The 16,183-nt window shown below is 45.7% G+C and overlaps 1 protein-coding gene across 28 annotated transcripts in view; it reads right to left on the bottom strand.

Annotated features, from left to right (window-relative positions):
• The window catches only part of Zmynd8 (zinc finger MYND-type containing 8), a 123,537-nt gene that overhangs the window by 42,424 nt on the left and 64,930 nt on the right, over nucleotides 1–16,183 (bottom strand). For all 28 annotated transcript variants that reach the window (XR_004518457.1, XM_010626247.3, XM_010626260.1 and 25 more), the window contains one exon: nucleotides 11,417–11,898. Coding sequence is in view for 27 of the 28 variants with exons in the window: in XM_010626247.3 (XP_010624549.1) it covers nucleotides 11,417–11,898 (482 nt within the window). In the remaining variant the exon portion in view is untranslated. The remainder of the gene's footprint in view (nucleotides 1–11,416; nucleotides 11,899–16,183) is intronic.

The raw sequence follows: 16,183 nt of genomic DNA, 5'->3' as shown, positions 1-16,183 counted from the left end.
TGTGCTGGAATCTCCAGCCACGCCAACTCCATGCTGCACCTGGACCCCATGCAGGGTCTCCAAGCTCTCCCAGGGGCCTCTACTCCCTCCACACCTCACTGGCTGCTATCGCTCCCTGTTCAGGTCCGAGCTCAGCAGTCACCTCCATTTATCACGTCCCTTAGGCCATCAGCTCGGGGAGAACAGGATCCTGGGAACTGGGTGCATCCAAAGGTCACCTCCTGACATACACCAGCGTCTGAGACATTTCCCACAATGCAGGGTCTCCACTTCTCTTTATTGATTGATTGATTGATTGACTGATTGAGATAGGGTCTCACTATTCAGTTGAGACTGACCTGGAACTCACTATGTAGCCCAGGCTGGTCTTGAACTCACAGCGATCCTCCTGCCTCAGCCTCCTGAGTGCTGGGATTACAGGCGTGCGCCACCACGCCCGGCTCCACTTCTCTTCTCCTTGCTTCAATCATCATAAGCCATAAAGAAATGGCAACAACCAAAGCATCAATTTAAACAATCTCATTAGTGCACAGCTACTAAAAATAAGGTGAACTGAATGTAATTAACAATCTAAACATGTGAATAAACAACTTGCAGAAAATGTAAATTAGTCAAAAAACAGAGATCATTGAGTGGGACAAGAAATAAATGTAAATGATGTAGGTTATAGATATTCAACCATCCACCTTATATTCTTTTCCTATCCAAGAAAACTTGTTTCAAAGAATAATATCTCATCAGGTGTGATGACACACGCCTGTTCAATTTCAGCACTCAGGAGGCTGAGGCAGGAGAATTTCTGTGAGTTTGAGGACAGCCTGGGCTACATCATGAGTTCAGATTCAGCCTGAACTACATAACAAGACCCTGTCTCAAAATAACCAAAACCACAAAACAAAAGTTGGCTACAGTGGCACTTGTGCTGGGAGGCCAAGATGGGAAGCTAAGACAGGAAAATCCCGAGTTCAAGGCCAGCCTGCACTACCACAGCAAGCTTGAGGTTAACCTGGAGTACACAGTGAGACTCTGTCTCAAATAAAAACAGAAATCGGAGGCCTGGCAATGTAGCTCAGAGGTAGAGGAATCACAGGTAACCAGAGGAATCTCTGGTTTCTTTGCTGTAATGAAGGCTGTGGTTGCACATCGTGCATGTAAAAGGGTTCTGTCTGATGGGGGGAAGCATGTTCCTAGCTGGGAAACTCTGGGCTCTGTGTCTTCTACGTTTTAATTTTGGATCCTATCTCGGTCACCCAAGGGTTCTCCTGGTTTTCCTTCCCTCACCTATCCTCAATACAAGGCGTGGTTTTTGCAAGGCTATGCAGAAAAACTAAATGCTTACAACTCACAAGTACAAAGGCTTGTACCCTTGATTTTATGCCTTTCTATTCTGCTGATATTGCTGGGTACTTTTGTTGTTGCTGTTTTCATTATAACCCTGTGTGTGTGTTACTCCTTTTTACAAGAGTGTCAAACAGAGGCATTTGGTGGGGGGTACCGAGGATCGAACTCGGGTCCTTGCGCTTGTGAGGCAGGTGGTGGAACCACTGAGCTAAATCCCCGGCCCTAGAGGTATTTAGACTATAAACCATTTTGCCCCGTTTAAAATACTTTTAATGTGCTTCTCTTGGTGGGGGGAAATCCTTGAAAACAGGTAAAACTATTTAACATGAAGAAATGTAAATGGAGAAAGAAAGGAATTCTGTAATCACAAATCCCCAGGGAGGAGGTTTATTCGTGGAAACTTATTTTACACAGTATATTACTCTGAAAGGAAGTTTGGGGGGGTACCTATAATTCCTGTACCACTGAGCTACATCGCTAGGCCACTGGAAGGAATACTTTACACTCAGGAAAAAGGATGCAAAATTAAACAAATACTTAAGCACTTCAATGGTGAAGCTGAACAGGGCCCAGTGGTGGGTGCACGCCTGTAACCCCAACACAAGGATCACTGGGATTGCAAGGCCAGGCAGTGCTGGTTAGCAAGTTCAAGGCCAGCCAGGTAGCGAGATCCTGTCTCCAAAAAAAAGGAACATTAAAGCTGTGTACTTTAACGTTAAAGCTCAGCACTTCGGAAGGACACGGCAGGAGGATTCCAAGTTCAAGCCTAACCTGTCCTGAGTCACAGTAGGACAGGGAACTTTGCTCCCCTGGCAAAGTCTGGAGGCCTGGGAAGGGCTCAGCCCAGGAATGGAAGCCAGCACCTGGGCACCGAGCGACACCCCCAGCCCGTTTTGTTATTTCCTCCCCTCGGTCACAGCTGTACATAATGGGGATTGTTCCCAGCATTCGTGGGCAGAGGCCAGGGCTTCCACTAAATATCCTGCAGTGCACAGGACAGGCCCACAAGGAGAATTACCCAGCCTGAGTGTCAGCGGTGCTAGGGTTGAGAAACACTGCTCTAAATCATGCTAGGCATTTGCAAAATACAAAGACATTTGGAAATGTTCGCTTCAACTGAACTTTGAAACAGATGCCAATCCTTTTATAAAGCCATAAATCTTGCCCAAAGGAAGAACTAATTGCCTTTGAAGTCACAAATAATTTAAGCAGATTTTACACTTTGATGTACAATTCACCAGTGTGGGTTAAAACACATCATTTATTATCTACATTTAAAGTCCTAGCCTGTGCTAAATGCTATTCTGACTGTGTGGAACAGGAGCCTTGAAATTAAATTACAAAAAATTGGCCCAGTCCTCCTACACACCGCAGCAGGTGGGGTGAGGTCAATGACTCATACTCAATTTCCTTAACTTACAAAACCTCGACAAAATACCCTGAATGTTCGAAGGGCTGAACTCTGCACAGACCACTCTAGAGCAAAGCATCAATGGATGGTCTCAGATGGCCAAGCAATGTTAGCAGAAACAGGTCATGTACCTCCCTCCCCCGTACTGGGGATCAAAACCGGGTCCTTGCACTTGCAAGGCAGGTGGTGGAACCACTGAGCTAAATCCCCAGCCCAGAAACATGTTATTAAAGGTTATTTACTAACACTGATTCCTATATTCCCAGATGCTGGGAAGGCTGAGGCAGGAAGATCATAGGAGTTCCATACTATCTGCAGCAACATATAAGACCTCCACTGTAAAAGATAAAATACAACAGAAAGAAAAAACTACAGAGTCTATGCCAGACATCACAAACTTGTGACCCATAAACTAAGCAGTGCACAGATGTATCTGATACAAGAAAAAAAAAAAAATGGGGGGGGGCCTCAGAAATCGAACTCAGGTCCTTGAGCTTACAAGGCAGGTTGGCGGAGCCACTAAGCTAAATCCCCAGCCCAGGAAAAAACAATTTTTTTTTAACTTAAGTCAGCATGTAACAGGGTAGTCTACAATTTAAAAAACATCTGAGGCAATTCTGAGCCCAGACTGCACTTACAAGAACCAGCTGGAGGAAAGGCACCCAGCCGTCTCTGGAGCTCAGCATTTGAGAGCTAAAGACAGCACCCATTCGTGTGATCCAAGCAGATCTTTTATGTTGAAATACAAAAGAACGGAAATGCTACGCCACCTGGGGGAGTGTTACACACCTGTGCTCACAGTGCACGTACTAAACAAATCACTGCGAGGACCGCCTCTGCTAAAACCTACCCCAGGCCTGCCACCGCCCAACCTCACGGACTTCCACACCTGCCCGAGCCCTGCCCAGGAGCCTCCAACTTCACAGCACGACGGGGCACTGTGCTCGCCCTCACGCTGCAGGGTACGCTGCTCCTCACTTTTACTTGGCCCAAACCCGCTCTGCAGTCCATTTCTTTTCCTACCGTTTAACAAAACTCTGCCACTGCTGAAAAATAAAATAGCACAATGTACCAAGCAGCATCTGCGGTGGGAGGTGGGATTGCTAGAGACTTGGGTATTTGTAATTAATTTTTTTTACAGCATAAAAGTATTGATTGCATATTCAATGGAAACGCCCTCCCCTCTCCCTGACTCATACTCCACAGAGGAGCGAGCAGGAGATCCAGGGACCATGGGCTGGGAGGGGGATGAAAGCTGGGTTTCAGGGAGATGGCCCTGACAGGCACTGAGCTCTTCCATCGGGATCCAGAAAGCAAACAGCAGTGGAGGCATCAGTTGCAGCCAGGCCACTACACAAAGGGAAACCAGCAAAGTCACTGAGCTCATAAACCATTCTGGACATCAAGCCAGCAGGAGGCCAGGCCATCATGAGCTAATGGCTTCCGGCTGAGAAAACCGCTTCTGAAAAGGCTACATCCAGCTCTATGCATGACAGGCACCTGGCTCTGAGCTCCTCCACTTCTCAAAGAGGAGATTTCCAAACTCCCATAGTTTTATACAATGACATTTATTTGTAGTTTTATGCTGACCACGGGATTGTCAGTGTTGGAAACTACTTACATGGTTTTTCTACCCTATGACACGATAATTTTTTCTTTTTTACATAATGTTGGATAAACTACTACTTTATCTCATTTATAGTATTCCTGGAGTAGGAAAGAGTGCTTTTCCCACATCTTCCTCGAGTAAGTGCTCCTCTCACTGCCAACAGAAGAGGTCAGTAGGGTGCAACAGAAAGAAAACAGGCCAGATTCAGGGTCTGGCTGTTAGGACAAGGGTGCCTGCCCTTAAACTCTACCAGGTCTCAGCCTCTGCAAACCAGGGACATGGAGCAAATTCCAACTCGCCCAGTCTGTAACAGTAGTCAGAAAACTTCACCCAGAAGTCCAATCTGGCATGCCACCTGTTCCTGTATGGCCTTCAAGATAACACTGTTGAGTGGTTGATACAGAACAATGAATAGATTAGTTCAGGACCAGGGATTTAGTTCAGTGGTTCCCACCACCTGCCTCCCAAGCACAAGGTCTCGAGTTCAATCCCCATACCCCACAAAAAAATAAAAAAGACTAGTTCATAAAACTTGTAATTAACATGAAAATTCAATTTCAGTAAACACTGAAGTTTGACTGGAATGCAGGCCCCTACTGTCTATAGCTGCAACAAGGACCCACGAGACCCTAAATATTTACTGTCTGCTTCTTAAAGTCAACCATTTTTAATATTAAAATGACTCTTGCCGGGCATGGTGGCTCACGCCTGTAATCCCAGCACTCTGGAGGCTGAGGCAGGAGGATCGCTGTGAGTTCAAGACCAGCCAGTGCTACATAGTGAGTTCCAGGGCAGTCTCAACTACATAGTGAGACCCTGTCTCCAAAAAAAAAACAGTCTGAGGGCCGGGGATTTGGCTCAGTGGTTCCACCACTACCTTGCAAGCCCAAGGGCCAAGAGTTTGATACCCAGTACACCAAAAGGAAAAAAAAAAAAAAATTCTTTGGGCCAGGGATTTAGCTCAGTGGTTCCTCTGCCTGCTTTGCAAGTGTAAAGTCCCAAGTTTGATTCCCCAGGTACCAAAATATTATCCTGAGTCAGTGGGCAAAGTGGTACATACCTGTAATCCCAGAACTAGGGAGGCTGAGGCAGGAGGCTCACTGAGAGTCTGAGACCAGCTTCAAATACAAAGTGAGTTTAAGGTCAGCCTGAACTGCACAGTGACAGCCTATCTAAAAAAAGCAAACAAGCTAAGGGTATATAACCCCTCTTCCTATACCACTCGGCTGGCTGTCTAACTCATGATTACAGAAATGCCTCACACACATACTGGAGGGTGGGCGTTGTTTTAGGGAAGGCACTTTGAGTTCTGAAAGAAAGACCTACTAACCTCTCACCAAAAAAGCACTCAGTGATGTGGAACTCTGTCAAAGTCTGATGCCATTTAGTCCTCTATTTTGTACCTCTGGAGGGAAAAGAGAGGCTAAACGCAACACACTTCTGTGTTCTCATATCCCTATGAAACTGTACGAGTATTTTTTTAAGTGCAGTATAGAGAGAAGGAATGGTAGGTTACAAACAAATAGGTTTAACTGTACTAGACAGCATGCAAATCAAGGGGGGAAGCGAGCAAGTGAAGCACGTGAGCTTATACATTTCACGGAGCTTGGGAGTCAGGTTGCAGATTTAATATTTAAATATGCACTAAAATGCAGCAAAAACGAAAGCCGAGCAATGACAGCCTGTGCAAGGAGGACGCCTATCAGGACTGCGGAAGTCAGGGTTCACACTCAGTTTCCAAAGCCACCTCTCCAAGGACGCTAACAAGGCCCATGAGACCCAGCCCCCGCCAGGCTTTCCCATCACCTTACACAGAATCAGGCCACGGAATCAAAGTAAGGCCTGAAGGACTCTGCTGAGAAATAAGGGGCAAAAAGGAAAAGCCTTCTAAAACCAGGTCTACGCAGGTCACATCCATCCTAGAACAAAGCTTCACAGCTCAACCAAGAAGACCAAAGACCACGGGGTTCTGACCAGACGTTATGCGCAGGGAAGGAGGGAGACTTCCGAGGCTCCCCAACACTTACACTTCACCACCAGGAGTCTACAGCCAGCGGCCCAACCCACAGGTGTGCTTCCTCCACTCTAGAAAACAATTCAAGACATTCGGGGGTCTGATATTTAGTAATTAGCAGTTTAAATAAAAACCTTCACCTCCCAGTCAGGTGTAGTAGCACAGGCCTGTAACCCCAGCCCCTGGGAAGCTAAGGCAGGAGGGTCTCAAGTTCCAGCCCACTCTGTTCAATTTAGCAACACCCTGACTCAAAATAAACCATAAAAAGGAGTGCGGAGGTAGCTTGGTGCAAAAATGCTAGATTCACTACCATGCACCCCTACCCAAAAAGATAAGATCCAGATCTCCCACTTCTCTGGAAGAACGTTAAGATCAGAAGACCCTGAGTCCACCTTCTCTACAAACACCACGGTTCTCAGCTGCCCAGAGCCGGAAGGTTCGCTGCAGCTTCTCACCAAGCTCAGCAGAAGCTCCTGTGTCGGGTCTCTCAGAAGTGGAACACAAAGAACTGGGAAGAGCATGTATCAAGGACCATGAGAGCAAAACCATTATTATTGATAAATACTGAACATGTGGCCCAATCTGTTTGGGTAGAAAGAATTCTATGTAAATCACCAATACTGGGAGCTGGGAGCGGTGGCGCAGGTCTGTAATCCTCGCACTCAGAAGGCTGAGGCAGGAGAATCGCTGTGAGTTTAAGGCCAGCCTGGGCTACATAGTGAGTTCCAGGTCAGTCTCAACTACACAGTAAGACCCTGTCAAAAATAAATAAATAAATAAAAATCACCATTACTTTTGTGATTTTCAGCCAACATCCCTCAATGGTATCAGTGCTCTGACCCATGAAGGTATCTGAAGAGAAATCACCAGGAGAAAAAGCCCAGAAGCCAACATTTTCGCAGCACTTGCTCCTGTATTTTATGCATGGTTCTAAGGCTTTTATGTATGGATTCATATTATCCTTCCAAGAACCTATGAGGTAGGCTGTTATGGTTATCACACTACAAGTGGGGAAACTTCGGCACAAAGGCATCAAGGGCCTTGCACAAAGCCACATCCCCAGTTAAGTGGTGGAGTTTGACCACCGCATCCCTGTCCTCACCGCGAGAGCCTGTCTCTAAAATAGGACACAAGACTCTAACAAGGTGACCCTGTAAAAGAGGCTGAACTCCAGAGTCTGCCTGCATTAGTTTTTACTGTACAGCTTGCTCTAACATTTGAGTGGTTAATGTGAATGTATGGAGAAATTCTTCATTTAACATAAAATTCATTTCCGGCGCAGACCTTCACCCTTCCAGTATACTCTTCATCTTTCCATCACAGACTCATCCGCATCCTGACAGACTCGCCCGGGGCACTACAGTGAGCTCCTGACCTACAAATAAACATTTCAGATCTCCAGTGTGAACAGAGGCCCTTGGCACTCTTTCTCATCCAACCCTGCGGATGGCCACAGCATAAAGACAATTTGGAGGATTTCTGGGAAGGTGGTGGAGCGGTGAACAGCAGAGAAACAGCCTCTTGGAGAACTGGTGTCTAGACACTGGAATAGAAAAATGTGAGGAAAATAAGGAGAGAAGAGGATCCCCGGAAGCCAGAAGGATCTGAAGTGAGAATTGACGGCCACAGGGAATCAAGAGGGACCACAACACAGAACAAGGCAGTGACAAGCAGCTCTGTCTCCCTGAAGTCCAACTCACAGCCTAGAAGAGGTGCCTGCAAACTACAGACTCACAGTGACGGCTGGCGACCCCAGAGGCCTCCATGGAACAGCAGAGGACGCAGCAGACAGCAGCAGCTGTTGGGTTATTCAGATTCAGACGTTCCCCCAGGAGAGGGCGACTGGCCAGTAGCCATCTTGGAGAGATAAGATGGTTGTGCTTGGAAATCAGAGCAGCTGTGGGCTGGCTCCACCTAGTGGCTCCCAGTGTCAGGGTGAGGCAGAACCAAGTTCAAATGAGCAGGAAGCTTTCCTTCCTTTTTTTTTTTTCTTGTTTGTTCTTGTTTTTATACGTGTGAACACTGTTTCTAGTTCCAGCCGGGTAAGGCAGAACCCAGCTGAAGTCAGTAGAAGGTCAAGGAGCCAAATTCAAGCCAGCAGGAGAGGCACAGTGTTGCAGGTTAAACAGGCAGAAACCAGCTTGAGTTTCAGAACTAAAGGTGCAGGCTTGCTGGGATTATACACTACCCTGACATAAATCTATGGCTGGCTTGTTGAGATTAATCAGCATGGACCTGGGCTCTATGTTCCTAGTTTGTCTACCACTGACAGCAGAGACATGCCTTGAAGTGGACACACTTTTTAGTTTTTGGTGTTTTGTTTTGTTTTTTCATTTTTTGTTTTCTTTCACTTTCTTTTTTCTTGATTGTTCTTGTTTTTATGTGAGAACATTCTTTCTAGTTTCTTTGGTAATTGTTGTTCTATTCCTATTTTTATTTCTTGCTTCTAATCTCTCCCTTTTCTTCTATTTCTCTATTTTTTTTCCTCCTAATCCCTTTTAAATTTTCTCCCTTGAGGGTAAAATCTTCAGACTGAGGGCGTGTTTACTGTATACAATTTTCTAGTTTGTTTTAGATTGTATTACACAAATCTAGTTCATAGGCTTAAAGGTAGGAAATCAATAGTTAAAATAATTTATCATTTTTTAGGCAGCATTTGTTGCTACTGTTACTGTTGATTGTATTACCTTAGCCAAGGTGACATGATTGTTCTAATCAATCAGTTCCTGGTAAACCAAGACTGAGATTACCTAAAGGTCATAAATAATACTATAGGTCAGGGCCAAGAACCAGAGCCTAAGCCATTTGACAGCAACTTCTCACCCCCAATAAAGTGAAGAGGGCTAGGGATTTAGCTCTGTGGCACTGCACCTGTCTCAATAAATTGAAGAGATAGGACCTTGCAACAGACTCAAAACTCAAAAGCCAGCTACTCCTGGAAGGCATCTTTGAGAACTAATTATTTCCTAAGGGTTCTAAATAGTAGAAATAAAGCTACCTGCCTAATACAACTAACAAGCATCAACCCAGGAATTAAAATAAAAATGAATAAAAAATGACAAGACATTTCTTTCTCTCTCTCTCTCTTTTTTTTTTTTTTCATTTCTACCAAGGATCAAACTCAGAAACTTGTACTTGTGAAGCAGGTGGCAGCACCACTGAGCTAAATCCCCAACCTGATAAGAAATTTCTTAAACAAGAGGCAACCCCTTGTGTGTGGTGTGGTGGCACACACCTATAATCCGAGCATTCAGGAGGCTGAGGCAGGAGGATCACTGAGTTCGAGACCAGCTGGGCTACATGGTGAGTTCCAGATAAATCCTAACTACATAGTGAGACCCTGTCTCAAAAAGAAAGGCAACCCCAGACTTCCAACTCACCAAAAGCAAAACCCAAGGGGCAATGAGGTAGAAAAATTTGAAACCCACAGACCTGGAGACTCTGAAGTGACAACAGAGGTAACAAGGCAGATGAAAGAGGCTCTAAGAAAAAAATCAAATCAGAAATAATTTCTCAGAAAAAAAAATTCTCAGTTAACTACAGAGATGATGAACATGATGAAAGCCGTGGTTAGTGACTCTAAAACAGATACAGATTAAGACAAAAATAGAGAAGCTTAGGAAAACCATGAAAACCATGAATGCCCAACACAGGAAAGATATGGAAGCCTCATGAAACACATTCAAACTGTAAATTCAAGGGATTAAAAATTCTCTTGATGCCAAGGGATTTACCTCATTGGCACCGTACCTGTCTCACAAGCACAAGATCCTAAATTTGATCCCCAGTACAAAAAAAAAGTATATGCAGCAGAATGACCCGATGGGAGGACAGAATATCATCTAAAAGACAGGTCTGTGGTTAGTGAACATGAAAAGAAATATTCCTTAATAGCAAGGGAACCATGAAAAATCGACCCAACAGCTGCTAGATGATGCAAAAAAGAATAACATAATACAGATTAAAACCAATGAAAAAGCAGGAGACAATGCAAAAGACATAAGCCTGTTCACAGACACAATGGTAAAATGCTCTCCAAGCATACAAAAAGAATTTGGGATACACATAAGTGAGGCACATAGAACTCCAATTAGCCATGATCAAAAAAAATTCTATATTAAGGCATATAATAGTCAAGACTCCACAAACCAACAGAAATATTAAATCTGCTGGAAGATAGAATAGGTGAAACTCCTGAAGACATTGGTATAAGCCAAGACTTTATGAACAAAACTCCAATCACACAGGAAGTATCACAAAAAAAAAAAAAAAAAAAAAATTACGATCTCATTTTATTAAAAAGTTTTTATCACAGTCACACCACACCTAGCTCATAAGTACAAGGCCCTGAGTTGATCCCTAGTACAAAAAAAAAAAAAAAAACTTTTGGGCCAAGAATGTAGCTCAGTGGTTCTGCCACCTGCCTTGCAAATGCAAGGACCCAAGTTTGATCCCCGGTACCAAACAAACACACCAGCATAATGGAGTACTACTCTGCCATAAAGAAGAATAAATGAGTCACCCATAGGAAAATGAATGCATGTTCTTAATATCATGTTAAATGAAATAACTCACACAAGCGTAAATATGGCATAACTTCTCATGTGAGAAACCTAAAGCAACGTTTTTTTTAAAAAATGAAATAAAACGATAAACAATAGAAAACAGGGAGAGAGAGATCTTTTGCAAATGGGAAGGGGCTGCAGAAATGGAGGGAACAGGAAAGGAGGAGATGGTAAGAAGAAAAACAAGAATTAAAATATGTTAATTACTGACTCCCTAAGATGAACGTAATCATTCCATACCTCACACACATATTCATAAAAAATTTGAAAAATAAATAAATGAGTACCTTCCAGCAAGCTTTCGGGAAACTTTCCTCATTTTGGGGTCCCAAACCACCCGCGAACTCCTATAAACCCTGCCCGGCGGAAGCAGAAGCCCTGGCTTAGTCCCTGCTTGGGTCCGAGGGGCGGCAGCCGGGACCGCAGGCTGATGTCCGAGCGCCCCCGCCCTCGCGCCCGCGCTGCCCCGCGCTGACCTGTGCTCTTGTCCAGGAAGTCCATGGATTCCTCGCTGGCGCTGAAGTGGCTGGACAGGGCCTTCTTCTCGGCATCCTGCTCCACGTCGGAGCCCGTGTGCACCGAGGAGTTCGTGCTCATGGGCGAGCGCGGCATGTCCGACAAGGAGATCCTGCGGCCGGCGCCCGCGCTCAGCATGGGCTTGCTCATGAGGATCTTGGGGGACGCCGTCATGTCGAAGTTGAGCTTCACCTTCTCCTGCTTGTCGATCTTGGCGGTGCCGGCGCTGGGGTTGGCGGGGTCGAGCAGCATCTGGTACTGGCTGTTGGGCGTGTATGGCGTCCTGAAGGGAGAGTAATTAAAAACCCCAAACTTCCGGCGGATGTTCTCCACGTAAACCTCCATTTCTTGCATGGCGCTGTTGAAGATGCTTTTCGTCTTTTTCACAGAAAAAGGGATTTCTTTAGACATGAGGTAGCAATTATTTATTGGAACCCAAGCCCTAGAAGGGCAAAAAAGAAAGAGTACAAGTCAACTTTAGTAATTTCCATGATTGTTATTTTTCTTAACGCAAACCAAATTATCCGAGCGGGTCTGCCAAAATTCTTAAATACTTATCCTCTTTTTAAATAAACGACTTGGTCTGGATGGTTAATGAATGACCCACTTAACCATGTTCTGCCACAGAACACGAGTAACAAAACTCAGGGAAGACCTAAAAGACTCGATTGACTTAGGTCATTTTAATCCTTTTTTAAAATCCACTAAACCTCCTCTAGTTCTCAGCTACTACACAGTAAGAAAACAGTCACAGCATCCTGGACTGCACCTCTGGAAAGAGAATTATTCCCCACATCTCACTCAGCTGAACACAGACTCAGAAGGCATTCTTCTTTTTTTTTTTTTTTCTTCTTTTTTGGTATCAGGGATTGAACTCAGATCCTTGCACTTGCGAGGCAGGCTGCGGAACCACTGACCTAAATAAATCCCTGGCCCCAGGGCTTCTTTTTCTCATCACAGTTCTAAGCAGACCTGGCAGGAAACTCTAGAAACCCACTTTCCTAGAAAGAGGTACATGTTTCCGAATATGGGATGATTCAGAAGGATTCACTACAAAGCGGCCCTTCGGCCACAGCCTCCACTTCCCACCTCCCACTCCAGGCCAGTTCTGTCTTCCTCCTGCTGCCGAGGGTCCACACCTCACCAAACTTTGCAGGGACTTGAGAGCAAAAAAATAGCAGCGGTCACTATTCCAGAAGCCGTGGCCCTTGTGACTACAGGAGGAGCTGGGAGCGCCACACCTGCCACTGCAGATGACAGTGGAGCAGGTGCAGGGACCTCAGAACACACCTTGGCCACCATTTCTGACTCCCCAGCCTCGATCTAGGTTGTGGCTGGAAACTGATGGCAATAAGCTTCTCCAAGGAGGCCTTTTGAGTTTCACAGTCCACAAGCTAAAGACAAGCACCAAATCATTGGAAGCAAATTAGCCCTCAGGGAAGCCAAAACCTCATGTCCAGTCACAGAAAGGAAGAAGCCTCAGCTCAGCTTCTACCCAAAGACAGACCCGGGGCTGGATCTTCCCACGCTGTGAAGAGAAACAGCAACAATGGGCCTCTTACACTCTATTTCATCCCCTTCCACAGCTGGCAACGAATTCCCTGTATTTTAAGAGGAAAAGACCCAGGAGAAATAAGGCACATCCATGGACACACTGACTGCAACTCTCAGTGACACTGGATGGAGACACACACTGAAACTGAACACCACCAAAACATCTAGCTCCTCTCTCAGGGAGCTGGTGGTACCAGCAGCTTCTCCAACATCCCAAAAGCTGCCTTTCTGCTGGGATCTCAAGAAGCAGCGGCCAAACATCCTCAGGACAAAGACACTAACGCTCAGGGATAGGGATCCAACCCAGGAGAAAGGACCGTCCCCAGGGCTGTCCCAGAGCCTGCCTCAGTGTGGTCAAGGGGAAATGCAAGATGGCTGCTATCTGGTCAGGGTAGAAAGGAGCAAACAAAAAGAGGCCTGAGCCAGTATCAGGCACCAGGGGCTATCAGCCCAAAGCCACAGTCTCGTGGCCTGGTTCTCCCCCCTCCACTTTTGCCTGCTTCAAGGCCTTAACTGTTTCCCCCCAGCATCTCACATGACTTTCATGGGGCTGGTCAGCAAGTATTTGTCTCCTGAGAGCAAGCCCAGGAAATATTTAAAGGGAAATTAGGTTTGCTTTCCTGTGAAAAGCCCCAGGAAAGAACATGATAGCAGGAGCCCGTAGCAGACTGCTACAGAACTCTGGGGCCGGTTCCCAGCTCTACCTAGCCTGACTGCGTCCTGACCGACTTTGTGAAAGGCATTAGCCTCTCTGGGTCTCATTTTCTGTAAAACAAACAGAAGCAGCTTTTACAAGAAAACACTTAAAATAGTTCCTGGTACACAGGAGGCACTTAATTAATAGCAGCTTTTTTTTTTTTTAACTCCAAAAGCATTTAGTAATAGGAAGTTGCTATTTTCATTGTTGTTTTGTCTTGGGGAGGGGTGGTTTTAGAGACAAAGCCTCACGATGTTACCCAGCCTGGCCTTGAACCAACCCCTCAGCTTAAGCAGTTCTCCTGCCTCACCTCCCAAGTAGCTGGGATTTTAGGGGTTCACCACCACACCCAGCTCAGTCAAGATAATTGTGTATGTGTGTGTCTAAAAGGAAAACAAAAAATCAAGCAAATTCTTCTGAGGGGCACAAAGCATGCCATGCCTCTTCAGAGTACCCGTTGGTTTATTTGTGCCATAGCCTCCCGGGCTCGCTCCAGTACTTAACTTGACAATCGGCATGTGGATGTCCTGGATGGCTCTGATTCTGCTATCCTGACCCAGTTTGGCTCCACCATGCCAAAGTGAGCTCCCTGAGAAAGGGACACCACTGCCACGCCCGCCGGGTCTATGCGGCTTTAGGCTCCTGGTTCTACCACAGAAGTCTGCCAATGCACCTGCCCCACCAACTCCAACCCTCCCCAAGCAGGCAGGAGGCGCTCCAACGATGAACACCTCCTCTGTGAAGCCCTGTGAAGTGCTGACGCTGCACGGCAAAATGTCCCTCCGACTCCCTCAGTGGGGTCCTCTCAACTCTGGTCAAGTGGGTGACACAGGCCTTAGAGAGGACTAAAGACAATAGACACTAAGAGAGGTCAGGAAACTCACAAACCAGCAGGAAGACCCAACTTCCGTGCCAATTCCCATCTAGAATCCAAGGACTAAGCAAGTTTCTGTGAAACAGCCTCTCCACGCAGGGCAAACAGAGCCCACACACCAACCTCTGTGCCACCTGAGCCCATCCGTGGCTGCCTGGCAGGTAAAGATTAAATGGCTTCTGCAAGGTAGGGACAGCAAGGTGTAGAATCATCAACTCTGAGGGCCTCGGAGTATTTGGAGCAGAGGATAGATACTGCTTTGTCCTTAGCCACCTACATCCCAGGATATACACATCCATCTACACTGCGTACATAAGAATACTAAATCAAGATAGTTTACACTTAGGCTCTGATCAACACTGGAATCACGCACAGCGTGCCAGCCATTCCCATTCCGCCTGCTCTTCAAACTAAACGAATTCCTTCCCACCCCTTGGCCCCATCTTCCCCTTCCTCTCCTCCCTGCACCCTGTTCAAACCATGGTCGGTTCCAGGCACACGTAGCCCCTCCCCACCCAAGCCACAACTCTTGTTGGTCCCTCCAAGCCTGATCTTCACGCCTGATCTGCATCACCCACCTCCTGATCTGGGGCGGGAAGCCCATCTGACCACTTGGCTATCACCTATCTCCACCATTAGAGGACCTCAGCCTTCACACAGGCCCCACAGTCTCTGCAGCTCATGCTTGCATCCCAACAACTAGCACACAGCCTCAGCAGACCTGCACACTTCTTAGAAAGAATAAATGAACCAACAAGACCAGTTAAGATCAAAGTGCAATCCTCCATACTAAACTCAGTACCATCTCAACGAATTTCCATTTTTGTCTGCTGATAAGGCACTCTTGGGATTCCTAGGAAGGCATCTGATTACTTTGGAATTCACAATTTCCTTTGATCCGCAAGCTCTTAAGCAAAATTTAACAGAGAAAGTGGCATTTCAGACGCTGGTGTGTTATTTAAAATTACAAACTGTATTTGCTGTTTATTCTGTGGGGGTATATAATTTTTATTCTATGTATTTAAATAGACTCCCCTATGCACTCACAAGCTTTTTCAAACTGCCTGGGTGGGCTTTCAGAGTCTTGGCTCAGTTAATCATAACATAACTTGCTAGGAGAGAATGGAGGTATTAACCACCGCTCATCTCTGTCTACCTGTTGTTCTCAAGCACACAGGGGCTTCTGCTCTGAGGGGAACTGCTATCAGCTGGAATAATTCACTTCACTGTGCAGGGAGGAAAAGGGGAGGGCAGAAGGCAGGGAGGGAAGGCTCACACCTGTCAAAACAGCCATTCCTTTATACTTTCCCATTTTAGCTACAGAGAAAAGCGAACAGGAGGAAACTAAGAGCTCCGCATAAGGAGAAGAGATTCATTTACTGGCGATCTGGGAAAATACTTCTGATCCCTGAAAGCACTATTTTGAAAAGCAATTTGTAAGGAGGTTTAATTTACTCTAGAAAATAAAAAAAAAATTAAAAAAATAAGAACAGCAGCTCTTAAAATAGCCAGAGAACTCATTCCAATGCTGGTTTTCATAAAGCCACTATAGCAAGAATATTTTCTAAAATACCTGGAAAAAAAAAAAAAAACAAATCCCCA

This window comes from Fukomys damarensis, unplaced genomic scaffold (genome assembly GCF_012274545.1).
Source record: "Fukomys damarensis isolate Sample0158 unplaced genomic scaffold, DMR_v1.0_HiC HiC_scaffold_22, whole genome shotgun sequence".
NCBI classification, from domain to species: domain Eukaryota; kingdom Metazoa; phylum Chordata; class Mammalia; order Rodentia; family Bathyergidae; genus Fukomys; species Fukomys damarensis.
This window is presented reverse-complemented; position numbering and strand designations above follow the sequence as displayed.